Source organism: Thermoascus crustaceus, assembly GCF_041956765.1.
Source record: "Thermoascus crustaceus strain CBS 181.67 unplaced genomic scaffold VTN00scaffold_6, whole genome shotgun sequence".
Classification (NCBI taxonomy): Eukaryota; Fungi; Ascomycota; class Eurotiomycetes; order Eurotiales; family Thermoascaceae; genus Thermoascus; species Thermoascus crustaceus.
In genome coordinates this window covers 1,006,621-1,034,061 of record NW_027192532.1, presented here as the reverse complement: position 1 = coordinate 1,034,061, position 27,441 = coordinate 1,006,621, and the positions used below count along the sequence as shown (strand labels likewise).

At 51.0% G+C, this 27,441-nt stretch overlaps 7 protein-coding genes across 7 annotated transcripts; 3 read left to right on the top strand and 4 right to left on the bottom strand.

Annotated features, from left to right (window-relative positions):
- Nucleotides 1-3,949: 3,949 nt before the first annotated feature.
- Nucleotides 3,950-8,933, top strand: VTN00DRAFT_8692 (uncharacterized protein; the record flags this gene model as incomplete). Its single annotated transcript, XM_069435569.1, has 7 exons — nucleotides 3,950-5,217; nucleotides 5,275-5,495; nucleotides 5,564-6,118; nucleotides 6,199-6,230; nucleotides 6,281-6,534; nucleotides 6,592-7,921; nucleotides 7,983-8,933. The coding sequence occupies 7 exons, from the start codon at nucleotides 3,950-3,952 to the stop codon at nucleotides 8,931-8,933; spliced, it is 4,611 nt and encodes a 1,536-aa protein (XP_069285502.1).
- Nucleotides 8,934-10,167: 1,234 nt separating this feature from the next.
- VTN00DRAFT_8691 (uncharacterized protein) lies at nucleotides 10,168-13,129 on the bottom strand (the record flags this gene model as incomplete). The annotated part of the gene is made up of 9 exons (XM_069435568.1): nucleotides 10,168-10,396; nucleotides 10,520-10,620; nucleotides 10,686-10,969; nucleotides 11,050-11,110; nucleotides 11,162-11,273; nucleotides 11,325-11,506; nucleotides 11,561-11,749; nucleotides 11,810-12,873; nucleotides 13,069-13,129. 9 exons carry the CDS (start codon nucleotides 13,127-13,129, stop codon nucleotides 10,168-10,170), a joined length of 2,283 nt encoding a protein of 760 aa, XP_069285501.1.
- A 760-nt stretch (nucleotides 13,130-13,889) lies between these two features.
- Nucleotides 13,890-15,460, top strand: VTN00DRAFT_8690 (uncharacterized protein; the record flags this gene model as incomplete). Its single annotated transcript, XM_069435567.1, has 2 exons — nucleotides 13,890-15,239; nucleotides 15,299-15,460. 2 exons carry the CDS (start codon nucleotides 13,890-13,892, stop codon nucleotides 15,458-15,460), a joined length of 1,512 nt encoding a protein of 503 aa, XP_069285500.1.
- Nucleotides 15,461-15,657: 197 nt separating this feature from the next.
- VTN00DRAFT_8689 (uncharacterized protein) lies at nucleotides 15,658-16,864 on the bottom strand (the record flags this gene model as incomplete). The annotated part of the gene is made up of 2 exons (XM_069435565.1): nucleotides 15,658-16,662; nucleotides 16,727-16,864. 2 exons carry the CDS (start codon nucleotides 16,862-16,864, stop codon nucleotides 15,658-15,660), a joined length of 1,143 nt encoding a protein of 380 aa, XP_069285499.1.
- A 289-nt stretch (nucleotides 16,865-17,153) lies between these two features.
- Nucleotides 17,154-19,048, bottom strand: VTN00DRAFT_8688 (uncharacterized protein; the record flags this gene model as incomplete). Its single annotated transcript, XM_069435564.1, has 3 exons — nucleotides 17,154-17,792; nucleotides 17,846-18,871; nucleotides 18,929-19,048. 3 exons carry the CDS (start codon nucleotides 19,046-19,048, stop codon nucleotides 17,154-17,156), a joined length of 1,785 nt encoding a protein of 594 aa, XP_069285498.1.
- A 376-nt stretch (nucleotides 19,049-19,424) lies between these two features.
- On the top strand, nucleotides 19,425-21,274 carry VTN00DRAFT_8687 (uncharacterized protein; the record flags this gene model as incomplete). The annotated part of the gene is made up of 4 exons (XM_069435563.1): nucleotides 19,425-19,446; nucleotides 19,508-19,552; nucleotides 19,620-20,738; nucleotides 20,796-21,274. The coding sequence occupies 4 exons, from the start codon at nucleotides 19,425-19,427 to the stop codon at nucleotides 21,272-21,274; spliced, it is 1,665 nt and encodes a 554-aa protein (XP_069285497.1).
- Nucleotides 21,275-24,769: 3,495 nt separating this feature from the next.
- VTN00DRAFT_8686 (uncharacterized protein) lies at nucleotides 24,770-26,845 on the bottom strand (the record flags this gene model as incomplete). Its single annotated transcript, XM_069435562.1, has 3 exons — nucleotides 24,770-24,808; nucleotides 24,866-25,059; nucleotides 25,120-26,845. The coding sequence occupies 3 exons, from the start codon at nucleotides 26,843-26,845 to the stop codon at nucleotides 24,770-24,772; spliced, it is 1,959 nt and encodes a 652-aa protein (XP_069285496.1).
- Between the last annotated feature and the right edge of the window lie 596 nt (nucleotides 26,846-27,441).

The window sequence follows — 27,441 nt, the reverse complement described above, 5'->3', positions numbered from 1 at the left end:
GCGATGAGCTAGCTATATTTAAAATTTACCCTAGGTATCTAGGCACGGTACCTAATTTAGGTCGCCATCATCGTCGTCGGAGAGAGGGACGCGTGGGGAAAGAAAGAGGGTGAGAGTTTATTCTTAAAATATTCTCCTTTCCCCATAACTTTAAATTGCCAAGTAGATAGTACCTAATTCTATAGCATAGTTAACTGTCCTGTGATTTTTCAGTCTTCGCTCAGTTTGGGTAATGATTGGTTTGTGCCCGGTAAACGAAGTCATTCCTGTTCGGTTATGTTATTACAGATATAGAAACAGGTTACGCTTATCCTATCTTGCTCTGATCTTTCACTATGTTTTGTATGGAAACATCTGTGAGGGATCGTGAGTGCTACCTCCCTAACTTATCTACTACCTACCTAAGGTACTGAGAGGGTATTATTACTTGGGAGGTTAGCTAGCTAGGTGGCTGGCTGGTTGCCAGTTGAAAGTGTAGCAGCGGATGCTGATATTTATGTCGACCAGTGTGTTTATTGCTTATTTGATTAGGGTCCTTCATGGACCCAGCTCCTCCCAGAACCCGGTACTTTTCACAGTGTGATCCAACTCTCTATCTATGAATGCTTCTAGATACTTTGATCTCTGTGTATGTCTATTGTCGAGGTGGTCTCTTATCTACAGCCCGTCTTCTATGGCATGGAAGATGATGCATGTCGTTGCCCCCTATTAGCTATGCAATGTCTGTCTCAAGACGCAACGTTCGCCGTGGGGCTGGCTGGCTGTGATGCAACCGACTACCTACTACTACACGGTCCCAAAGATGCAACTTCTTCGCGGGTCCAGGTCTACCTTGAGTCGTCCTACTCTGTACATCCTATAAGTACGGGTATGAGCGTATGTACGTGTGCTGTTTAGCTAGTCGCTAAACTATAGGTAGATGCTTATCCGTAAGCGCCAGCAGATGGGAATGGGAAAGGAGTATAATCAATCGGACACTTGCGTGGTCTATAAATATGTATTTTTTGTACCGTATATCTTATATACATTTATAGTGCCACTGACCCCAGAAGGAAGGAAAAAAAGAAAAGAAAAGAAAAAAAAAAGAAAAATTGCGATTCTTATCTCTCGATCTCAAGGGCTATGCGGGAGTCAATAGACCGAGCGCAATATGATCGATCATACTGCATACTGAGCGGGTCGTACTACTGGGTACCACGGGCAATTCAATTCGGGATAAAGACGCATGCATATGCATGTGTGTATGTACAGTACATGTGTAATGACACCAGCGGTCAGTTGGGGGGGAAGGGGCTTTGTATGCAGGTGGTTTTCTCTTTCCTACGACAGAAGCGATTAACAAACAGACAGACCGGATGATAGTAATGTTATTTGAATGCTGCTCTGCTCCTTTGGTGTTCGTTGCTGCTTTGGATATGATATCACATGCAGGTAGACAATTTGCTGATGATATTGCGCAGTTGTATACAGTATGGGGTCTATCAGGTTGAAATCGAGGGAATCAGATGAACTCGTCGTTCAAGTAACATTCCTGTTGGATATTTCTCTTGAAGATGGTTTTGTCTTAATCTGCTACCTAGGCATTAACTCTACTCTCTGGAAGATCTTTTCTCTGTAATTGCTGTCAATCCAATCAGTAAATAAACAGGGCGAGGTGTAATGTTTTCCCGAGGAATCTTGCCAGTCCGCGCAGAGGCAGAAATACTACTAAACGTAACAGAACCGCAGCGTTTTTAATCGTTGCGCTTGTAATATTGCTCATTCACCGAGTCGGGCCAACATGATTACCTGTAAGAATCTCGAATGCGGAAGACCACCAGATCGGGCTGATCGAAACGTGTGATCACACCTGTGCGTTGTCCCTGCAGCCCAGTTGGCAAGCACTGCAAAGAACGAGCCATCTGCCAGTGGCATTGGGCACGTCACTACAGCATAGGACGGCCATTGAAGGTGAATCACATGAAAAAAAGGTGGAAAACGGAAAAAGGATCCGTGGATGTCTTCCACGTGAGACGGGAATGGGCCAGGTACAGGAAAAGAATAACGGTTATAGACGGGGGAAGAGTGATTGGAGGAGAGGATAGTGGAAGTAGGATAGATTACAAATGCAGGAAGAGATGGCAATCCTCTGCCATCGAGTGGATTTGTAAGGAGCTGAGCTGGCTGTAACGCAATATTGGGAACTTAGTTCGTGATACTGCAAGCCTGCTGTGACAGAACATATTTGACAATAGATCCAGTGTGCATGCGTTTCGCAATCTCACGTTCTTGATAGGGAGCCTGTGTTCCCATTTGTAGAAGATGGCATCAGGGATGATATGTAAGATGACTAAGAAAGCAGGGCAGCAGTCGACGGGAATCCAGAAACACGGGGAAGAGTAGTCCGTAAAAGGCATCGATGAGAGGAAAACGAAACGATAACGCAAGGTCTGAGCTCTCTTTGTATGATTGACGAGTCATGCGGACTGCTAGTTTTGAGGTGATAGGTCTCAACGTGTTTTTAAACGGCCTGATATGAGTGAAGACAGTGAGCTTTGGGAGAAAACGAAGGAAACAGAGTCGAAAACATTCTGTTGCAAACCAAGAAAGAAACTCGCACAGCCAGATACGGATGGATATCAACAAGAGCTGTTGATTATAGTACGGAACAGCTCAGAATGCCTTGCTTTGCATCAGCATGGGACTGGCACCAATCGGAATATTCCCAGAAAAAGTGTAGACTCGTGCTGCTGCAAGGAGCGGTGTAGACAGCAAATTAGAGGGAAGCATCTGGTCGAACGTTCCAGACGCTTGCGAGGCAGCAAGATAACAAGGATTGATCATCGTCGAGCCCGAGCTTCAACCTGAGCAGATCGAGTTTCCTGTTCGGGACGTACGTCAGGGTTCGGATGGAAAAACACGCCGAATCTGGCACGCAGACGGGGAAGGTGCGGAGACAACGTGGGCACAGAAATTCGGCGATTGGTAATGCCGAACGCGACGATTCGCTGGCGGACCCATCCCAAGTTGATTCATCTTGACTCATCGTGACATCGGGTCTGTCATCGACGGACATTCCCCGAGGCCTGACACAGGGGAGAAGAGATCCAGAAAAGATTCTCACTCACCACAGTGGGTAGACGGTCTTTAGAGCCGCTCAAACTCCGAGCAACATACCTAACAAATTTAAGAAATTTTAAGGATGTGGAGGCGGAGCGGAGTCTTCAACGCCTTAACTCCGAGGGGTATCTCCGGGCCCTGGCTCGCTCCATCAAGATCTCCAGCAGCGCCGTGGATCCTGCTCGTCTGAAGCTTCACCAACCCGCCAATTCGTCGTTGTCGTCCGGATAACCAAGAACTATTCGGCTGACCGCAGCTCGAGGTCCACTTGGTCAGCGTTTCTTGCCCGCTGGCCCCACTGTTTCCTGGTGCTTTCTCGGGTCTTGACGTCTGAGAGATGCTATCCAGGATTGACTGCTTTAGAATCTGACAAATCCACCTGGAATTTTTTTTTTCGGACGTTGCCGTGGAAAAAAATAGTTATCGCTGTTTTCTAAAGCCCCAGGATGCAATCATAGTCAATGGTTGCTTTTTCTCGTAGTCTTCTTATCTGCCTGGTCCTCTCATGCTCACCGATCCTTTCCTGGTCTATTTCTAATCAAAACGCCGGACAATGGCGTTTTGCAGTTAGGCTGCTGCACATGTTTCCAATCAGATTTCCGAATTGAGCCTCCTGTTCAACGGGCCCAACGATCTCGCCCGTTTCATCGCCTTCTTTTCGCTTCTAATCGGATTCTGTGGATCCTCTCGAGCCTGGCTCCAGCGCGCCAGCCCGCAGACCGTCTCCGCAGGACCTGGAACCTAGAACGACCGTGCTTTTGCTGTTTGCTACTAATATCAGCCAGACCCCCCGCCGCACCTCTCGACCGCAGCGCAGGCTGTCCGCTCGTCACCAAGTCAAGTCAACAACATGGCTGCGATACCGGGTGTACCCGAGGCACTGCATCGCAAGCCACCGGGTGAGCGAGAGCCCGATGCTCCAGGTCCCGAGTCGGCTGCCGGTTCGACGATTGGAAGTCCCTCGCAAGCCAGTCTGGATGGCCGCTGGGGAGAACAGAACCAGGGGGAACCTGTTTCCTGCCGTGGTGCGATGGAGGATTTCGAGGAGATGAGGAGGGAATTGACGCGGCTCAGTCGTCACAGGTCACAGTCAGCCACAAGGAGCGCCGGGCGGTTTCGTTCGACAGACGGTTTCGAGAAGGAAGTAGACGGGGACTCGTCCGAATCAACCGAGTATAATGGCGATTTCGACCTCGGCGACTTCTTGATGAGTGGCCACCTCGAACGCAGAACGACAGTCGGAGATCCAGCTAAGAAGGTCGGCGTTGTCTTCAAGAATTTGACTGTCCGGGGCGTGGAGTCTTCTGCATCCTTCGTGAGGACTCTCCCCGATGCAGTCATTGGGACTTTTGGACCGGATCTCTACAAGATTTTGCGTCGTTTCTTCCCGTCGCTTCATTTTGGGAAGAGGCCGCCAACGCGGGACTTGATTCATGATTTCAGTGGAGCTGTCAGAGATGGGGAGATGATGCTGGTTCTTGGAAGACCAGGAGCAGGATGCACGACGTTCCTCAAAGCCATTGCGAATGATCGTTCTGCGTTTACCGAGGTCTTGGGAGAAGTCAGCTATGGCGGAATTCCAGCTGAGGATCAACACAAGTACTTCCGTGGAGAAGTCAATTACAACCCTGAAGACGACCAGCATTTCCCCTCCCTCACAGTCTGGCAGACCTTGAAGTTCTCACTGATGAATAAAACCACTAAGCGTGATCGCGCTAGCATACCTATTGTCGTTGAGGCGTTGATGAAGATGTTTGGGATCAGCCACACCAAAAATACACTTGTCGGCAACGAGTACGTCCGGGGGGTGTCTGGCGGTGAGAGGAAGCGTGTCAGTATCGCTGAAACGTTGGCTACCAAGTCAAGCGTTGTGTGCTGGGATAACTCGACGAGAGGTCTGGATGCTAGCACGGCACTTGACTACGCCAAGTCTCTCCGCATTATGACCGATGTCAGTAAGCGGACAACGTTTGTGACTCTGTACCAGGCCGGAGAGAGCATATATGAGCTCATGGACAAGGTTTTGGTTATCGATGCCGGACGTATGCTCTATCTAGGACCTGCGAACGAAGCCAAACAATACTTCGTTGACCTTGGTTTTTACTGCCCTGAGCAATCGTAGGTTTCCCAACTTGTGATGCGAGTATATAGCTTCTTCTGACTTGACAACTACAGGACGACTGCCGACTTCCTTACCTCGTTGTGCGACCCTAATGCGCGTCAGTTCCGACCAGGACGCGAGGCCTCTACCCCCAAGACTGCGGCGGATCTCGAGAAAGTCTTCAAGGAGAGTGACGCATATAAACGCCTTTGGGATGACATCCACGACTATGAGAAGCGACTCCAGGATACGGACAGAGCTGATACTCGCCGCTTTCAGCAAACTGTTGTTCAATGTGAGTAACTCGGATTCGTCTATATGTCTGGTGGCGCATTCTGCGCGGATCTGCTAACTCTCATCCAGCCAAGAGCAAGACGGTTTCGAAGAAGTCCAGTTACACGGTCTCGTTTGTTCGACAAGTCGCAGCGTGCACGAAGAGAGAGCTCTGGCTCTTCTGGGGAGATAAGACCTCTCTGTATACCAAATTCTTTATCATCATCTCCAACGCGCTCATTGTTAGTTCCTTGTTCTATGGACAGTCGCTCGACACCAGTGGAGCTTTCTCGCGAGGCGGTACACTGTTCTTCTCGATCCTCTTCCTTGGCTGGTTGCAATTGACGGAACTGATGCCTGCGGTGTCTGGGAGGACCATAATTAGAAGGCACAAAGATTATGCTTTCTATAGGCCCTCTGCGGTGTCTATCGCTCGTGTCGTTGTCGACTTTCCCGTTATTTTTGCTATGGTCGCCGTCTTCACTATCATCGTCTACTTTATGACGGGATTGGACGTCGACGTGTCAAAATACTGGATATACGCCCTATTCGTCTACACGACCACGTTCTGTATCACGTCGCTGTATCGGATGTTTGCTTCTCTTTCTCCGACTATTGATGATGCAGTTCGATTCAGTGGAATTGGTGAGTTCGCGCTTTTGCTTGCTTGGTCTATGACGCACTGGATCTAGTCGCTGACATTTCCTTTTCCCTTTTTTAAAAAGCGCTGAATATACTGGTCATCTTTGTCGGATATGTAAGTATCTCATCCTATATTCTACAGAACTTCCATCTGATGATCTGCAGGTGATCCCGAAACCGTCGATGCTCCATGATTCCATTTGGTTTGGCTGGCTGTACTACGTCAACCCGATCTCGTATTCGTATGAGGCAGTCATCACAAATGAGTTCTCTGATCGCGTCATGCCGTGTTCCCCATCACAGCTTGTGCCTCAGGGTCCCGGTGTGGACCCAGCCTACCAGGGTTGTGCTCTGCCGGGCTCGCAACTGGGAAGCACCGTCGTTCGAGGAGACGCATATCTTCGGGACACATTCCAATTGTAAGTAATAAGCAGCAGTTCTGGATGGGCAATGATCCCCGTGCTTACAATTACCAGTACGAGGCACCACCTGTGGCGCAATTTCGGTGTGGTTATCGCTTGGACCGTGCTGTATATTCTCGTCACTGTCATCGCTACCGAGACGCTTTCCTTCGTGGGAGGCGGAGGCGGAGCATTGGTTTTCAAGCGGTCTCGACGCGCGGAGAAGCTTGCCAAGGAACGTCAGAAAATAAACGACGAAGAAAAGCTGGGAGATAGTGGCACTAGCCTATCCAGCGGCGATTCTCCGTCTCCTGACGCCAACGGAGCTTTGAAGAGCCTCAGCACTAGCGATCGGATATTTACATGGACCAACCTCGAGTATACGGTGCCGTACGGAAATGGGACGAAGAAGATCCTTAATGGCGTCAACGGATATGCTAAACCGGGTCTGATGATTGCTCTGATGGGTGCCTCGGGTGCAGGCAAGACTACGCTGCTCAACACGCTGGCCCAGCGTCAGAAAGTTGGTGTGGTATCCGGAGACATGCTCGTGGACGGGCGCCCTCTTGGACCAGACTTTCAGCGAGGAACAGGTTTCTGTGAGCAAATGGATCTTCACGACGGGACAGCTACGATACGCGAGGCGCTGGAGTTCTCTGCTCTCTTGAGACAAGAGAGAGACATTCCGCGACAAGAAAAGATCGACTATGTCAACAGGATCATTGACCTCCTCGAGCTCGGTGACATCCAAGACGCAATCATCAATTCGCTTGGCGTGGAACAGAAGAAGCGGGTAACGATTGCCGTTGAACTGGCAGCAAGACCAAACCTTCTTCTCTTCCTCGATGAGCCTACCAGTGGACTTGACAGCCAAGCTGCATTCTCGATCGTGAGGTTCTTGAAGAAACTGGCTCAAGCCGGCCAAGCTATCGTCTGCACGATCCACCAGCCTTCTTCGATGCTTATCCAACAATTTGACATGATCCTGGCGCTTAATCCTGGCGGAAATACGTTCTACTTCGGTCCTGTCGGCGAGGGTGGCTCTGTGGTGATCAAGTACTTCGCTGACCGTGGCTTTGTCTGTCCTCCGTCGAAAAATGTTGCCGAATTTATCCTGGAGACGGCTGCCAAGGGCGGGAAGAGAGATGGTAAAACCGTGGACTGGAACGAGGAATGGAGAAACTCTGAGCAGAATCGCCAGCTCTTGGAGGAGATCCAGCGCATTAGAGAAGAGCGTAGCAAGCTGCCGCCTCCCGAGGTGGGCAAGCAATACGAATACGCCGCCCCTGTCACGACGCAGACCGCTTTGCTCACGAAGAGACTTTTCCTGCAGTACTGGAGAGATCCCTCATACTATTACGGAAAACTCTTCGTCAGTGTGATTATCGGAATCTTTAACGGATTTGTAAGTATCAGATGTATCATACCTGTGTAGTCTCACTTTATTTGCTGACTGATGTTTGCAGACTTTCTGGATGCTCGGCAACTCGATCTCCAGCATGCAGAACCGGATGTTCTCTGCTTTCCTGATCATCCTGATCCCTCCCATCGTTATGAACAGTATCGTGCCCAAGTTCTACCAGAACCGCGCTCTGTGGGAGGCGCGTGAATACCCCAGTCGTATCTACGGATGGGTCGCCTTCTGTACGGCAAATGTGGTCTGCGAGATCCCTGCAGCTATCGTCAGCGCCGTGATCTACTGGCTCCTGTGGTACTACCCCGTCGGTCTTCCAACCGATTCCAGTTCTGCCGGCTACGTGTTCCTCATGACGATGCTCTTCTTCCTCTTCCAGGCAAGCTGGGGCCAGTGGATCTGCGCCTTCGCGCCGTCGTTCACCGTGATCTCCAACGTCCTCCCCTTCTTCTTCGTCATGGTCAACCTCTTCAACGGTATCGTCCGTCCCTACAGCGCGTACCCCGTGTTCTGGAAGTACTGGATGTACTACGTCAACCCGATGACCTGGTGGCTGCGTGGCGTGCTGTCCAGCATCCTCCCCCAGACCAAGGTCGTCTGCGCCCCTGTCGAGGCGACGCACTTCAACCCCCCTCCGGGCCAGACCTGTGGCCAGTACGCGGGCCACTTCGTCACCAACATCGCCCGCGCGGGCTACCTGGTCGATCCCAACGCCACGTCCGGCTGCAGCTACTGCCCCTACCGCGACGGCAGGGAGTACATGCACACCCTCAACGTCCACGACGGCGACAAGTGGCGCTGCTTCGGCATCTTCCTGGCCTTTGTCATCATCAACTGGATGCTCGTCTACTTCTTCATCTACACCGTCCGCGTCCGCGGCTGGACCTTCGGGTTTGGCTTCGTCTTTGGCACGGCGGGAAAGTTGGTTGATGGTGTTAAGCGCGCTGTCTCACGGATGGTGAGCAGGGAGAAGAGTGATGCCGGTGATGTTGAGAAGGCTTGATCGATCGATCGAGTCTGTGTTATCAGCAGCACAGAAACCGAACCGGGCCCGTCAAAGGGCTCTTCACTTTTAATATTCTACATTTCACCTCATGATCTTCACACTTAAGACGACGTCAAGAGTTCAAGAGTTAATGAGTGAGGAAACACGTACGGAAATATGGCTCTGACGGGGTACGAACAACTAATTACCTTCTTCCATTTATTTTATTTTACTTTTTCCCGTTTTATTCTCCCCATTTTGCAGTGATTCAGCCGCGCTTTTCGGAAATTCCCGGGCATTTTATTTTTTGGCGTTTCTTGCGCAGTTGATATCGAGAGTTTATTCCACAAGACAACCCAAGCGTCAAGCGTACTTTTTCGGATTTTTAATCTAATAAATAATAGATGGATAGATTGCAAGCCAGAAAAGAAAAGAACATGGCTAGCTATTAGCTAGTCTACTTATACCAAATAGAAATGAAAGAAGATAGAAATAGAGTAGTAGATAAAAAGAAATAGAAACTATTCAAAAAGAACAGGTTCACCATTACACATCACGTTGCAGTCATTACAGAGTTCACAAAAAGAAAAAAAAGAACCCAGTTGCCCACTTGATCTCAAACTCAAGCTGCGAAAACCGTACAGGAAAAAAAAGGGCCATCCATTATTCCGACAGGGCTGCAGCGTTCATCTTCATTTCTGACAATACTATACTCTGTATTTTATACCTAATGCATTTGGGTCAGGCAAACAAGCAAGCGAGTAGTTTACATTGACAAATAAATGAGGAAGGGAAACGGATACCTAACTAGGTAGAATGAATGAATGGGCTTCCAATACATCTTTACATTGCCAGCTAATTGCCAACCAAGAAACGCGACTTGTGGCCTTTGGATCTCATTTCTTTTCCTTCAAAGGACCTGAGGTCGTGTCGTATCAGCGAGACCTGACTCTGTTGAGCCTGAGTGCGTGTGGGCGAGGCAAGAGTAAGCCACTGCAAGCTGCTCTTATAATGTTAGACAAATATTGCATTTACCTGTGCTGTGGTAGTTCTGATCTATCCTTATCCTATCCAAACCCAACCGTCGGAATTTGTCCTTTTTTGTTCGTTCCTTTATCGCTTCCATGATTCCGAATCGTTATTGTCATTATTAAGAAGGGGGTAATGATTAAAACGACTTGATATAGAAGGGAGTCCTCCCATTTCCAACCCTGCTCCATAGATAGATCCAGCGAAACTAATCCAATCCGAACTAATAATCCATGTAATACCACGGCTTAATCTCAGGTCCGTACGGACGCGCGGGGACCTGCATCGGCACGGGGACCGTGCCGGCAAATACCTCAGCGATATCTGTTGCTTCGGTGGCTTTTGACTTGGACTCGGGCCCGGACTCGATGACCGGGACGAGGACGCCGCATTCCCAGTTGCGGCAGTTGAGTTTTGGTGCTTTTGTTGCTCGGTCTTGGACGAGACGGCCCCTGTTGTGAATCTCAGATTAACGATCTGGTCAATTAAGAGGGTTTGCGGAAGATGAAGGAGGGATATGGACAGACGGGAGTAGGTAAAAAATTGATAAGGTTCCAAAGGGGAGAAGGACATACCACGCGCTCTCCGATAGATTGGCACTGCCAACGTAGGCCCAGGCCTGACATCTGGAACCGTCTGGTAGACGGACGGGTTCTTCTGGTCTGGCGAAGAGCATCTGGACAAAGTAAGCAAGTCTGACTAGAAAATATCAAATTTCCTGTGAAATAAACGTAAACCTACCTTATTATGCATCAGCAGCCCCTCCCGCCGACTGACACAATCCCGCATTACCCGCCGCGGGAACTTCGGCCCTTCATACCATTTCGACTGGAAGCAGATGGTACCCGCAGACTGCGGGCCACCTTTTGACTGCTTCACCGTGTCCTCTGACGGAAAGTACACATTGAAACGGTCCTTCCATTCCTCGCCTGCATTCTTCTGGATTAACGCTTTAGGGTTGCTGGGGTTCTTGGCGGGGAATGACTTCGCGGTCCGTAGGACGAATTCTGTTAGGCCGTCGTCCCCTATATTATGTGGCAACATGGTTAGAATGTTTTTGATTTGGAGAGCGCTTTAAAGGGAGAGTTCAAGGGATAGGGATTACCTTGAGCTGCGAGGTATATGGATCTCAGGAACTCGTCGGTTAGCGAACCGACAGAGGAAGTCTGTCCGGTAATTAGTTGAATCGGTGGAAGACAAGATTGCTAAATACTTGCCACAAAATCAATGTCCAGCGGCTTCGGAGACCGCAGTCCTAGCGCACTCACGGCCCTGCCTAAACCGCAATGACCTGTCCGCTTCCACGCCTCACCGCTGTGAGAGCCTCCTCTGTAAGCCGGTTAGATAGGCTATTCGCGTTTACAAACGAAGGAGACTCACATAGTGTGAACAAACCCATAGGGCGCAGTCTTGCTGAAGTCGAATCCTGAAAGCTTCGCAATGATATTCTCATGGAGCGTCGTGGCTTTGAGGAAGTAGACAAGGTCCTCATAAAATGGTGTCCGCGACTCCTCATTGGCAGTCTGCTCCGATTTCTTTGGAAGATCGATAAGAAAGACGGTCTATATATGAATATGAGTCAGAGTTCCTTAGCCAAGGGCCACATCGCAACGTACATTTTCCATAAAACCGCCTTCTCCCCAGTCGAATGGCACCAGATTGGCACTTGGAACGACAATTCTAACGTAGTTCGGATGGAACAGAAGCATGAGTTTCGAGTGCATGCAGTTAACCTGTGCGTCCATAGGCGGGAAGCACAGCCTCAGGTTCTTCATATCCGCGGTCTCGGCCTCATATTGGCGTTTCTACATGACGTTAGTAAAGCAGTCCAGATAATTTTAGAGATGACCAGGGGGCAAACTCACCGTACTCTCCTCCTTCGCCTGCATAACCAGCAGAAACCGGCTCCGGTTCGTATCCAGCTTCGAAAACAACCACTCCATATCCCACATGAACGCGCTTAGAACCGCGAGCTCCAGATCCGACCGCTGGAACACCTCCTCGATCTTGATGTCGTCGCCTTGGCGGGGACAGCCGAACGCCCACGTCTTCTTCACCACCCCGTTGGGGAACTGGATGCCTGGCGTCGAGGATGGGGCCATATTCTGCTTTGAAATAGAATTCGTAGACGTAGGCTTGGTGTTAGACATGCTCGGTCGTGTGTTTGATGATGATGGACGCGAAGCTCCAGTAGTAACGCGGGGATTCGTGCTACTGATGCTGCTGCTGCTGCTGCTGTTACTGTTGCCGCTGTTTTTCGGCGAAGATAGGCCCCCAGAACTCTTAGCCATCTTCTGTTGCCTCCCACTCTGCGGCGGAGAGATACTGCTCTCCTCCGCCTTTCTCTTAGCGGCGGCCAGACGAGCCAGACGCTCCTGCTCCATCTGTTTCCGGTCCAGGCCGAGAATCCCATAGGACCTGACAGCAGAAGCAGGGGCAGGGACAGGGACAGGCGTCGACGAGTCCTCTTTCATAGTGGTTGAAGACGCGTTATCCCCGCTCGCGCTCTGCTCTTGTTTCTTCGACCCCTCTGAGCGGTGCCCTTCTGACGTATCTTCAGAAGGAGAAGCTTGCTGCATCGAAAGCGCAATCACCCTCCTCATATCCTCGTCCTCTTCCTCATCCGTCTCGGACCCAATAGTCGACTTCGACTTTGGAAACACTTCCACCAACTCGTCATCATCGTCATCTGAGTCGGCGGTGAGGTCGACAACATCCCCCCCTCCCGCACGCTGGCGTCCTCCTGCAAATACAGAAGACTGACCGTTTCTCGGGTTCTGCAGATCTCTCAACGAGGCAGCGATGGCGGCCTTGAGATCCGCATCTTGGAAGTCATCACCCGGTTCTGGTGACATTTTCTTGGGTGGTTGGGAATGAGGATATGAGAGAAGAAGATCCCTTCTAATAATTATGGGATGTGTGGAAAGGGCTGGAAAAGATGGGGTGTCAGTTGTGAGTGTGAGGGACAAGAGAGAAATGTAAAAGCTAGAATAGAACAGTACATAGAATAACCAAGGAAACTAAAAATAAAGGCAAGACTAACGTAAACAATGCCAACCGGGAATCGCCACCGCGACCCCGGCAAAAAGTTCAGCTCAGTTCAGCAGGTCGGGATGAAACCCACCTCTGCTTACAAGAACAAGAGGACTTGAAACTCTAGGCAGGAGACCCAGCCGCACACGCATCCTATGGACCTAAGCTTCAGCGGACCATTTCATCCACTGCGCACGTGCTGCAGCGCTAGAGACAGATATATTCGTTCTCCTCGTATCAAGACATTAAAAAAAAAAGCTAGACAGAGAACTGGTGGTGAAAAAACACATGCATGTAGTACAGACACGCCGAGCCTCGTCGTGTCGGATCCCGATATCACATGACCCGCGTCGCTGGCGTTTTCTTTCTACATGTGGTTAGCGCATCCTTTAGTTACAGATACCATATCTGGGGTTTACAGCAACGTCATCGTTTCCCAACGATGGCGTCGGATGGTTCTGAAGAACTCGCGATTTATAATGATGAGAATTATGGGTTGATGTATCCTACACTCTCAATTGTGATTATGTATGTTATTGTTACTAAGGATCCTAGGTCAATTCTCTCTAGGATTTGACTCTAGTAATTTGTCTTTGTTTCAATTTCAATGCATCTTGATCTTAGTCAGACAGGTCCCCGCGTGTGACAGGTATTACTGAGGACAGTAGTGGCGACATCTCCTCAATTCGTGAAAATAATGTTTTCCAGGAGTCGGAAAAACAAGAGAAAGAAGAGGGTCTTGATCATAGGCGCCGGACCGGCAGGAATGGTATGCCTCAGTCTGCATGCTCTGTTTCAATGCTCCCTGATATATAATCACAACTGCTATGTATGATGCTTTTGTTTACCGTCGACATTGTCTGGGCGAGAAAGGACATGGGTAACAAAATTGATATCTAGTCCTGCGCAGACATGTTGGCCCAGCATCCCGACAGGTTCGAGGTCACGGTGCTGGACCGCGCTCCCCACCCAGGCGGCCAGGCGACTTCGATCACCCTCGACGAAACCAAGTACGGAGCCAGCTGGCTCAACGACGGCGTCCAGGGCGGGTCACCCATTTTTCGACACACCTTCAACTTCTTCCGCAGGTACGGCTATCATGTTCAGGAGATCAAGCTGCAGGTCTCGTTCGGGAAGGGGAGGGATAACTTCTGGACGAACGTGTTCCCGAGTCCCCTCGTGGACGAGTTCTCCGGGGAGATCAAGAAACTGGGAAAGGTGCTGAAGCGGATCAAACGTCTGATGCCGATCCTGGGCCTTCTGCCGATCAAGACCATCCTGCGTCTATTCCGGTTCAGTCCGGAATTTGGCAACAAGATGGTGCTGCCGATGATGGCGCTGTTTCTCGGAACGGGCAACCAGACACCACACGTCTCCAGCGTGCTGCTCGAGCGTCTGTTCAATGACCGGACCATGAAGCTGTGGGACTATGATCCAGTCACCCTCCTACCGAATCTTCCCACGATGTTTACCTTTCCGAATATGAGCAATTTCTACCGCGACTGGATGGCCGATCTGCGCTCGAAGGGAGTCATATTCCGCCTGCGTACTCACGCCAAGAAGATCCTCCGAAGGGATCGAAAAGGTGTTGTCATCCAGATCGTGGGGGAGGACTCAGCCTCGCGTCTTGGCGACGGTAAAGAGCCCAATCCAGAGATCTTTGACGAACTGGTGCTGTGCATCCCCGCCGACGAAGCCAAGATGCTACTTGGCCGAACGACGACGTGGAGTGAAAGATTCGTGCTTGGCGGGGCCAGATTCTACGACGACGTAACAGTGATACATTCCGACTCTGAGTATTTCCGGAGGACGTACGAGACCCGGTTTAAAGGAGACCTTTGTGCCGAGTTCAGGTCTCAAGAGCGGAAGGACCAGGTGGCATTCGCGAAGAATACGCCTCGAAGTCAAAAGGATGGCTGGACGGGGTTTCAGCCCATGTTTTATACACACCCATACCCAACAGATCCGAGCAAGCTCGAGGTTGCCTTCGACTGCTCGAACTATCAGCACCAGTTTCGCAACAATCTCGGAGAGGGCAGAACGCCTCTCAAACACGACCGTCATATCTTTCACAGCATATTCCGCAACGAAGAGGAGAAACATCTTTGGAGCATTGATCAGATCGACGCTGACAAAATAATTTCACGAAAGCGGTGGCACCAGTTGGGTCACCGATGGCAGCACTCTGTCAGAGTCATCCCGGGAATGATGTTCATCAACGGACGTAACCGGACCCTTTTTGCGGGCGGTTGGACCTTTCTGGTAAATTTCCCCCACGGAAGGATTCGCTCTTTCAGGAAGCTGAATGATGGAATCTCAAGAACATGCATGAAGTGGCCTGTGTCTCAGGCATTGCAGCAGCATACCGTCTCGGCGCAACATACGAACATTTTGACGATTTCGCGGAAGGCTTCTTCTCCAAGTATCTTCTCCTTTCGCACGGTATGCGATACAAGCGGCGTGATCGGTCGAAATATGGCTAAGTCTTGACACTCTGTATCGAATTAAAATAGATGATAAGTGAACACTAGTCCGGTAGGGCTGATAGATTTAAGTGTGTCGTCTTCGAACCTTTGCCCAGACCAGTGTTATTTGCCCTTGTGGAGACAGTTGAGTCGTGCACTGCGTAAATATGATCAGTGAAATTGACAAGATCACAATTGCATCGCTTAGCCTCTTGTCAACGCTGCTGGCCGTTAGCATTAGTTTTCACCGCCGCTTCCTCGGCATCGCTTTTGTTAGTCGTTGCGTTCTTATCTTTCGTGCCAGCAGTAGCACCAGCAGCAGAAGCAGGCTGCTGATCCGGCAGCGGAAAACTCAAATGTTTCCAATCCTCAATCTCCTCAATGATGCACTTCAACCTATCCCGGATACTCTCCACCGCGTAAGTGCCCAGTAGCAACCTCAACGGTGGATACGAGCAATGGCCCAGCTGCCAGACCAATTCCGCAGCCTTCACGGCACTCGTCGGCTGCTTGTCAGCGAACCACTGGACCATGCGTTTCGCATGCGCCGCAGGTGCCGTTGGCGTCGAGTACGGCTCGCTGGCCGGCTTGATCAGGAAGTGCCCGTATAGCGGGAGGGGAGAGGACAGATCATTCTCGGTTTGCACTGCCGCAGGGGACGTCGGACTCCCGACATCGTCACGACGGATATGACCCGGCTCGACGAGCGTGCCCTTGATATTGAAATTATCTACCTCGTAGAGCATGCTCTCCATCAGCCCTTCCACCGCGTACTTGGACGCACAGTACGGCCCTAACCCAGGCACACCCAGCGCGCCCGACGTCGAGCTGAAGATCAGATACCGTCCGGAGCCCCTCTCACGGAAATACGGCAGAGACAGCTGGATGACGTTCAACGTGCCCATGAAGTTCGTCTCGAACTGGTTCCGAATATCGTACTCGTCCTGGTCCTCGCACGACCCGATCACGCCGTAGCCCGAGCAGTTGGCGATGATGTCGATGCGGCCGAAGTGTGCGATGGTTCTGTCGATGGCAGCCTTGACGGTCTCACGCACCCGCACGTCGCACAGGAGACCCAGGCAGTTTTCGTGCTCGGATTGCAGCTTCTCCATGTACGTGGGGCTGTTTTCGAACGTGCGGCCCACGGCCGCGACCAGGTCGTTGTGAGACAGGGCGGCTTTGACGAGGGAGCGGCCCATGTGGCCGGTAGCTCCAAAAATCTGGATAGTAAGGTTGTTTAGCCTCACGGTGGGAGATTGCGTGGATTCTGTGATCCAAACATACCAGCCATACGAGCTGTCTGGGCGGGTTGTTGGGCCCTGGGGGGTCGGTGGTCGAAGGGAGATGCAGCTTCGGCTCCCGAGCCGCAGAGGCCGGGGACAGAGCATTAGCGGCCCTCGGAGGGCTATTCTGAAACTCCATGGGCGAAATGCTACGCTCGAGGATAGAAAAGACGGTTGGGGGTATCGGCAGTCTGAAGGTGGATGAAGTCGATGTTCTCCGCACCGGAGCAGCAGCCGAGTCCGGGGCGCCGTTCGGACTTAAGGACGTCGGACCGAAACGCAAGAGGCTCGATATTCAAGTAGATATTACTATGTATTTTGATACAATGTCTACCGAGGACGATCCTCCGGGGATATATAACACAACTATCTTAGCACATCAAACGCCAACGCCGGATCGCTTCTGCCACCAGTGCTATCATATCAATTCATCGCCCGATCTCCCTGCGTAGCCTCCCCGCAGCCGTCGAGGGAGCAGGCTCTGGCCAGCAGCTTACGGCATCATCAACCTCCTCCAGGAACGTCGTGCTGTTGTGCATTCTGGTAGCACCCAGGACGACGCGGACGCCGGGCGAGCTCGCGTTTACTTGGGCAACTGTTTTGGCTTCCTCGTACGTCGCACCGCCCACCATGAATACGATAATATCCTGTGGCTTGTCTCTCGTATGGCCCCCACCTTCGAGGAAGGGGTACTGCAGCTCCTTCAATCTGCCCCGGATCAGATTTTGCAGAGTTGCCTCCAATCGCGGAGAATGCTGGGTGTAGACATTTTCTACGCCCTTCAGACCCTTAAAGCGGTCCCTAGCGCCAGAGAAAAATGATGTAGATTCGAAGAGATCAGAGAAGCCACCAGCAACGGGAGGGGCTTGCAGTGAGTGGTGATAAGCGAGCAGTTTAGGGATGATATTGATTCGATGAGGGGGAACGTTGCCCGCCGCAGTGAGCAGGTCAAGTAGAACGGGTAGCGCATTATTCGGGTTTTTCTCGTAGCGGATAGCATAAAGAGCTACCAAGCGAAGCTTATTTTCAGCAGGTACTGTGGGTAGTTGAATGATCCGTTGGAGAGACTGTACGCTATTAGCAGCAGCGCCCAACAGTCGTAAAGAGATGATGTGCCTACCTTGAGATCGCTTGCATGATTATCATTGCATGCTAAGCTCTGCTCCAGCTCGCTCACATCAAGCAGGTTATCCTCGCCCACCCTTCGACTTAGCTCACTCACGAGAGTTACATGCTTGCTGACATTGCCTGAGAGCTTGCGGAATTCCGGATAATCTTCCACAAAGCGCTTCATATCCGCAATGGACTCGATGCTCATATTGCTCTTCGTTTTGACCTGGTACTGCTCAACATACTCCTTGATGTTCCCACCTAGATCTCCAAAGTTCTGGTACATGTTCTTCTTGAAGAACGGATCCTGATCCTGCGACAGAACTATCTCCTTCAGCTCCGGTCGGATATCGGGCACATCACTCAGGTCGACTCTTCCATTATTGATGCCTATCAACTCGTGCACCATCGCCTGGTAGGTCCACTGCGTAAGCAACGGCGTGATGGGATCATCACGACGGTCCAGAATCAATAGTATAGGCGGGGTATCGGTCCTTCTGAAGTTGAAGAGCTGCTCCTCCTGGGTCAACTGGTAGCGGAGCTCCGTGGCGAGTTTCTTCGCCATCAGGCTGTTCTTCTCGTAGCGGATGAGAGGGTTCTTCTTGAGCGCTAGCAGCATCGCAACAACCCCCTCAGTCGTCCTCCGCAGTGCATCGCTGTTCCAGAGGTCCGGACTATGGCTCCATAACCGCTGTTTCGGGAACCCAATATTCAAGGAACACAGGTCGGGGTTTATGACGACGAAGTCGGCAAAATGCTCCTGGACCACGCGCACAACCTCATGGTCGTCTGCCTCCGCGAGCCGTTCAAGGGACGATTTGCGGATGATGTTGCTGAAGTAGATGTGGTATTCGCCGTACTTGGGCTCCCTGAGCTCGTCGATCAGAAACTGTATCGAGTCCGGCGACGGGCGCACAAAACACAGGCAACGTAAATGTCGCATCTTCTCCCGCGACTGGTTATCGAGTCGGTCAATCAGGTAGACTTCGTGGTTGAGGAGGGCGGACTGGGTGATGGCGGTCGAGACGATAGGGACCTGCGCACAAGGGGTTAGCCAGAACCATGACGGTCAACAGCAGAACGCATCTCCCACTGTCTCACTATCAAGAAGAAGGATCTTCATCTTGGAAGAAGAAGAGCCAGGCGTGGCGGACGGGTCTCCGGAGGAGACCATCCTCGAGATGTAGCCGGAGACAGCTGCGACGACGTCCATGATGGCGGCGGGAGGGGATGCGCCCAGACAGCCCACCAGAGGGCGACGAAGGTGTTGACGACCAGAACGTAGTCGCTGCCAAGCTGTCAGATGCGCTGCACTGGTGTATGTCGAGACAGCTGTTCTATAGTTTATCGTGGTGACAGCGGCAGCTCGAGAGCAAGTTGTCGATCCGCCGTGTCGGCCGCCGTATAGCGTGCAGCCGCCGCCGCACATGATATGATGGCATGCGCGACCCGCTGTCGGAACTGTATATATCCCCCCATTGTCTCGTCCGGCCTCTTCTTTTGCCCAGCTACACCCGCCTCTGATGTCGAGTCTTATGTAAAAGCCCTCTGGGACAAGCTCTTTTCCCTCCTACGGCCGCCATCTCACGATGCTGCCCTACATAAACACTCGTTCGTCCTACCTGCTGGCTCGTCCCAACAAAAATCACAAGCTAACCGGTCTCCTGTGCAGCCTTTTACTACATCGCCGACCTGACGGGGGCCTCTGTTGATGAGCGTACGTCTCTCTACCCCAAATTTACACTGCTTGACCAATTGCAGCTGACGGACTTCTCCGTACACAGTAAAGCTCGTTGCGTCGTTCCTCCTCTCCTACCCTCTGGCCGGCATCCTCAAAAGAATCCCCGACTCCCATCCGTGGAAGAAAAATGTCTTCATCATTGCAGTCTCCGCATTCTACCTCGTGGGGCTCTTCGACCTGTGGGATGGCCTGCGCACCCTGTTCTTCAGCGCGGCGGGGACGTACCTGATCGCGTACTACGTGGACGGCTCACTGATGCCCTGGATTGCGTTCTTCTTCCTGATGGCTCATCTGTCCGTGAACCAGATCCAGCGGCAGATCCTCGACGATGCCTCTGTCGTGGACGTGACCGGTGCGCAGATGGTGCTGGTCATGAAGCTCTCCGCCTTCTGCTGGAACGTGCACGACGGCCGTCTGCCGCAGAGTGAGCTCTCCGACTCGCAGAAGTACGCCGCCATCACCAAGTTCCCGGGGATACTCGACTACGCGGGCTATGTCCTCTTCTTCCCGTCTCTCTTTGCGGGCCCCGCGTTCGAATACGTCGACTACCGCCGCTGGCTCGAAACCACCCTGTTCGAGGTGCCTCCGGGAACGGACCCAGCGAAGGCCCCGCCAACGCGGAAGAAGCGCAAGATCCCACGGAGCGGAAGACCCGCGATGAAGAAGGCCGTCATCGGATTGGCGTGGATTCTTGCGTTCCTGAAATTGGGAGCCATCTACTTCCCGGAGTCGGTTCTGAGCGAGGAGTTCATGAAGTACAACTTCTTTCGGAGAGTGTGGAGCCTGCACATGCTCGGATTCACCACCAGATTGAAGTACTACGGCGTGTGGTCACTCACGGAAGGTGCCTGCATCCTCTCGGGCCTGGGATACAACGGGTTCGACCCGAAGACCGGAAAGGTGTTCTGGGACCGCTTGGAGAACGTCAACCCCTGGGGACTGGAGACTGCGCAGAACATACACGCCTTCCTCGGAAGCTGGAACAAGAACACTAATCACTGGCTCAAGAACTACGTGTACTTGCGGGTCACACCCAAGGGAAAGAAGCCCGGGTTCCGCGCCAGCATGGCGACCTTCGTGACCAGCGCTCTCTGGCATGGCTTCTACCCGGGATACTACCTCACCTTCGTCCTTGCGTCTTTCGTCCAGACAACTGCGAAGTGTACGTCCCATTCTTCCATTCATTCATCTTGGGCCCTCCACTAACCACACTGCTCAGATTTCCGCCGCCATGTACGCCCCTTCTTCCTGACTCCGGACGGCACCAAGCCGACCGAGTACAAGCGCTACTACGACTTCTTCAGCTGGCTCGCGACGCAGCTTACTATGTCTTTCACTGTGGTCCCGTTTATCATCCTGTCCTTCTCCGGCTCGATCCATCTCTGGTCCCACGTCTACTTCTACGGCATCGTCGGCGTGTTCACCTCGCTTGCGTTCTTCCACAGCCCCGGCAAGACCTTCCTCATCAAGCAGCTGAACAAGCGCAACAAGCCGCAGGTGTCGCGCGTCGCCAGCCAGGATACCGTCCGGGAGCCGACGCTGGGACTGCCGAATGACCCTGAAAAGGAAGTCGAGGAGGCGATGAATGAGATCAAGAAGGAGATCGAGGCCCGGAGGAAGGCGGGGAGTATAGTCAGCATGCCGACGGGGGACGAGTTGAAGGCTGCTATTGAGCAGAAGTTGGGGAAGAAGCTGTAAGATCAGATCTGGGAACAGAGAGCCCGGTTTCCGAGCAGACTCACTTGGGGAAGGATTGACTACGAGACAACAGACACCAGACCCCGATTTCAAACACATGAGGAGATGAGGTTGATGAATGAGGCAAATTGCCTGATCAACAAGAACAGAAGAGAGCCATAACGAACGAACTTGACGAATCCCCTTTTGATTACGTTACCCCGCGAAATCCGCACTGGTTGAGCACAAACATCTCAATATATGATGCATAGCGTACCCTACCCTACCCTGTGGTCAAACGACACGACATTTCAACAATGTTGAGGTGCCGTCATGGAGACGACGAATGACTCGTTCTTTCGTCTCTCGGTTCGTTTTCCATTGCTTGCTTTTCTTTTCCTTTTCTTTTCTCTGTTCAGATGAGGCGAGACGAGACGAGATGATCATGACGGCGAACGGATGACCTGGATGCACAGTGAACTGATGTTTTGTTATAGAACTTTTTTCTTCCTGAAATAGATTTAGGTTCAATTAAAAAAAAAGAAAAAATATATGAATGTACATAGTATATAGTGTGTATAGTGTAATTAGTTCCAATTAAAAAAAATAAAACAAAAGGGCAATTAAAATTAGACAAAAAGAGAGAGAAGAGATTAACGAATAATCAATAATCATAAGAGGCATCAAGTTCAAAATAAACAATAAACCTCGAATAAAACTCTCGAAAGAGAATACGCTGAGCTGGGTGTACATGTACCTATTGAGCAGCCTTGTGAGTCGTGTTTTAGGGCAGTAGTACAGTAGTAGTAGTAGCAGCACAACCTATACATTAGGTACAGTAACAGGAATATATGACTGAGCAGTCACGTCGCACTGTGTAATGATGTCGGCTCATTGGGTAGGTAGGCATTTTTATTCCTCTTATTTTTATTTTTTTTCTGCGCCTGGTTCTGCTGAAGCTGAAGGATTTGTTCAAAAGGGCATCTAATAATTTAGCTGGGAGGGTTCAGCATCGTGTATAAATAGTTTCATTCAGCAACTGTGACGGCGCTCAGTCATAGTATTATTAGCTAGAACTATGGTAGCTTGTCATACAGAATCGAAAGCATGAGGGGAAAGGAAAGGAAAGAATTCGCAGGGCTTCATGTAACGTGATATATATAGGCAAGTAGGACCAGCAGTATCCCAGAGACAAAGGAATGCTCCACCCCGCCTACCTTACCGCCTAGGTGTCTGCCGCGCCGTCACAGCAACTTCTTTTTTTATCCATAGACAACATGGAATATTTATTTACCCCCCCAACCCATTTAGACCTTGAACCAGGCGGTAAGTATTTTTTTTCCCACTGGAACATGGTGATTACTAAAAGAGTACATACAGTTAGATATCCTTCTCTTATGTACCTACCTACCTACCTAACCTACACCCATAGGTACTGTACCTAACTGTTACAATGCTTGCAGAAGTGAGGCTATGACAGGGGAAGCTCTTGGAGAAACTACAGGCTGACAAACCAATCAGGATACAAGCAGACCTCCTCTTTCGATTCAGGCCATATGAATCGATGAGGGGTCTTCGATTCAGTCTCCTAATCAGAAGGGCTATTTCGATTAACAATGTATATAAAGATGCTCCTTAACCATGGGGATCAGGACCCCGTGGTCAACTCAAATAGCAATCTAGATAGCAATATTGCTAGTAACGGCCTATTCATCTATCTCTTTCTCTTGCTTCCTGTCCTCAAGATAAACCCAACGAGCCTCCGCCTAAGAAGTCTTAGGTCCGCCGTTACACTAACGGTCCGCTAAGGTTCCTTGCCGAAGCACCATTAGCAGGCATGTATGTATCACCACTTCACAAGAAAAGAAGGTTCAGGTTAGATATTAAGCCAAAGCGGACAGACAAAACGATAAACATCAGTCAGAAAGAAAAAAAAAAGAAAAAAAAATCTCGAAAGAATACAGAGTATAGACTGCACGTATTAGATTGGACCTGCCTATATAAGGAGAATATCTATCTATTACACCATACACAGTACACACTGTTCAAATAGCTCATCACTAACAGTTCATTGATAGATAAGTGGGTAGGGTAGGGAAGGGGCAAAATGATTGGAATGGACGATGAATGAAAAGACTAAAATAAAAGACTAGTAAGTCAATGGCTCATTTCTCAGTGTGACTACCTACCCACTACTTGCTCAAAAGACTAGGGGAAGGAACTATGTCAATAAAAGGGGTGGGGAAATCTTAAAGGCTCCGGTCCGCGGGCAGGCTGCTAATAGTACTTAATAGTTACAGTACCTATCAGTTCGCGTGGGGTCCCATTTCTAAAAATAATAATAATAAAAAACAAAGGTAGTTCTAAAATATAGAAATTAACATTAGCCACTAGTTAATAGGCATTAGGGTATCAAAGAAATAAAAAATTGCAAAGCTTGAGCGTAATACCAGTATCATCCTCATCATCATCAGAGACCGTGAAGACTGTGACGTACATACACCATCGCAGCATTATCAATATAAGCATCAATCAAAAACGATTAAAATCCACCAAGCTGCGATCCCTCTCTGAAATAAAAAGAGGTATAAGATGTCCATGTGTTTTTCCCGGCTCATTAATAGAACCGTCAGAGCGCCGCAAAACACGCTTGAAGTATTTAATTCGAATCGCGCCGAAAGTCAAAAGACCTCCGCTCCAGCAAGCAAAGCGAACCGGTATATACATACATATACAAGGTATCAGAGACTATATGTATGTATATATAAGGAAATTGAAAAAGAAATTCCAGCAATCAATCAACATTTGATATTTATTTGCTGTCCATCGATGACGTGGCCTAAATCGACAGGACACGGGTATCGCGAGTTGACGGGATCAATGGTGTCAAATCAAATAAAGCATACAACGGTGTTGTATCGTCCTTCCGGGGAGCAAGTGTGCACTGTGATGCGACCGAGTCAAGTATAAGCCCAGCTCGGGTCCACCGGACCATCGAGAATTGAAAGCAGAGCACCATCGCAGACGGGGAACTGTATGCTGATAAAGGGCCAAAGAATGTAGCGAAATGCAATCGAAAGAGCATGTCAAAAAAAAAAAAAAACCAAAACCAGCCGCTCAGATGCCACGGGCGCTAACATGCGGGGGAAAACGCGATAACCAAGTAATCCAAATCCAAAAAGGTCTAAATTCGTGAAAGGCATGAAAGGTGTATAACTACCGGAAATCCTGCCGGGATTCGATGCCTGTGCGAGTCATCGAGAGAAACCACGGTGAGGTTTTGCGGAACCTCGAGGATCGACGGTAGCAAGAAGTCGTAAAGCAGAAAAGCGAAATTTTCGAAGCGTAAAAGGCAAATGCTGATGTCCCGTGCCTTCAGCTTGCAAACAAAGAAAGACGCCTCCCTTTTCTCATTTTATTCGTGACCTCGTAAAGTAGTTGCTGATGTAAAAGGACCTGCACAGATCTCTATCGACGCGAGTGCCAGTCCGGAGATTGTTCGAGTTGGGGATTCATCTATAAGCCCGCTGTCGTACCCACGACAGCTAGTACAATCTGAAGGTAGAATCATCAGTAAACAGCCGGTTAGCGAATGCTGGCGCTGAAACTTACGATGACGATCATTATACCGACGCCAAGAGGGACCATGCATCGATTGACGTTCCTCCACCACCGTGCATTTTCGTAACGTCGCTCTTCGAACTCGGAAACCTTGTCCTGAAATCCGCGCTCAACGTCTGCGCCACGGGAATCTTGGCTAAACACGGGTCTTTCCGGAAGAGGAAGGAATGCGGCGATGATCCAAGCTAGTCCTGTCAGCGCTAATTGTCGGTTCAAATAATACACATGGTTCCATTATCACTCACCCAGTGGGACGATGAATCCCAAGCAGAACGAGTAGACCTGGGCGTTTCTCCGGGAAAAGAACGGCTCTGCCGTAGAATCCATAGATGGCGCTTGCCACATCGGCCCTCTGCAGTCAAGTCGCTTGTCGAGATGGAGATGGGGTGACCAGGAGTTGTGCCGTTGACTACGCGGGACAGAGACCTGCGTGGGGACCTCTTCCAGCTGTGGTCCTCGCACCCAGTGGCTTCGGGGATCTTTGGGATCGCTCGCGATTTCTCGTTGCTGGCTCCCGGTGGTGTTCCCGCGTGCTCGTGTCCTTGGTCGGGATATGGCGGTCGGCACCCGACTTACAACGTGAGAATTCGAGGTGGCCGGACGGGCAGAGGAAGGTCGGCTGTCGACCATTAATGCATAGTTCTGGAGCGTTTGTCCATCGTTGCTGTAGTAAACTCGGGCCCATACAGGAATCGTGTTGATAACCAAACTCGAGCCGGATCCGGTCCGTCTGACGCTTTGTAGGCTGTTTTCCCTCGACCCTGAAGAGTTGCTGCTGTGAAATGCGGAGTTGGTACGGCGGTGTTGAGAAGTGGCCAAATTCGTCAGGTAGTCTGGGTGTTCGTCGCCCTCCGCATCGTGGACTGGGCGGATGGAGGAGCTCTTGTTGCTCACCCGAGCCGGAGCAGGCCTTGCGGGCTCTGGGAGACTCGAGCCTAAGCTGGGTGTGGCGAGGCTAAGCTGGTGTTCTTCTGTCCAATCGGATTGTATCGTCGACAGATTGGGATTCCAGCGTGCAGACGATCTGTCCGACATCAACCGTAAAGGACTCGGGACGGGAACCGAAGACGCGGAGTCCGCCCAGGAGCTTGCTGAGGGAGCGCGGATGGTCGGATACTGGATCGCTATCCCACTATCGACAAAAGCCTGGATTTCTGAAATAGAGGGTGTCCTGTGTGAGGAAGCCGTGGCGGGCCGGGAACCGTTCGAGTCAGCGGATGGCAACGCAAATGGCGAAGTGGACCGGGGTGATCCAGGCCCTCGAACCGGAGGGCTGGAACGGAGGGACTGCGGTTGAGAGTTCGAACCCTCTGAAAAAGCGACACCATCCCACTGCGTAGCGCCGAGGTACGTCCTGATCACGGTTCCGAGAGAATTCAACGAGGATATCGATGAGCCTGAGCGTTCTCTCACGAAGTTGGGAGATGAACTTCCAATCGGGACGATGTTGGGGCTAGAAGTGTTCAGAGGCACCAGATTCGGACTCGATGGCGGCCCGATAGGAATGACGTTTGGACTAGAACTGCTGCTAGAGAGTGCGTCGGCGATCGAAGGAGGAGGTGGAAGAAGTTGGGAAGAAGCTGATGATGACGACGATTCCTGGGCAACATGCTTGATCGTCGGAGTGATTGGGGGCCGGACCACCTCAGCAGTCTCATCGTGCAATTTGCCTGGTGCGACAGGATCTGGGAGTGACTTCTCGACGCGGCCGGTGGCCGAGGACAGGTTCCGGGGAGCATCTGAAACGCCAAAGCCCGCATCATCGTAACCTTGGCCTTTCCCAGGCTTAGGTAAGAGGACGTGCTCCGGCTTGGTCGGATAGGGACTGGAGGCGTAGACGTCGGCATCTTCCTTGGAGTTTACGAGGCGCACGGATGAGAAGGGCGGTCTTTCGTTTGTTTGTGACTGGGTCCGCTCGTGGAGGGCTCTCCGCTTGGGGGACGAAGCACGAGAGTGCACAGGCGAGCGCATTATAGAATTAAAAACCAAAAAGCATACAACCGGTACGGTTTTAATAAACCATGAAGAATGTCATGAAAAGAGCGACTGGCGCAGCGTGAAAGGAATGCGAAGTAGTTGGGGGAGGTGAGTAAACGCTGGCTGCAGCAGCGACTAAGTCAGTAGATGAATTATATAGGCTAAAAGAGTGGAATGAAGCAGAGACAACTCTGCTTCTCAAAAGAATGACAACTGAAGAGAGGACGAGGGCAGGCCAGGAATTTTGTTGCCCGGCGGTGAAGCGAGAGGCATGCAGCCGATCGCCAGGGACGGTCAAGGGGCGTGGGCCGAACGATCGTCCCGCTGGCCGGACCGCCCGCTCTATTGGCCATAGACCAGCACAGCCGCCTTTCTGCTGCTTGTTTCGCTGCACAGACTGCAGATTTGGACACCTTAGGGTGAGGGGGATGCAGGACATGAAAGAAAGGGACACGGGGACACAACCCGCCCAGAGAATTTGCCACGGTGCAGTGGACGGGCAGGAAGAGAGAGAGAGAGAGAGAGAGAGAGAGAGAGAGAGAGAGAGAGAGAGAGAGAGAGAGAGAGAGAGAGAGAGAGAGAGAGAGAGA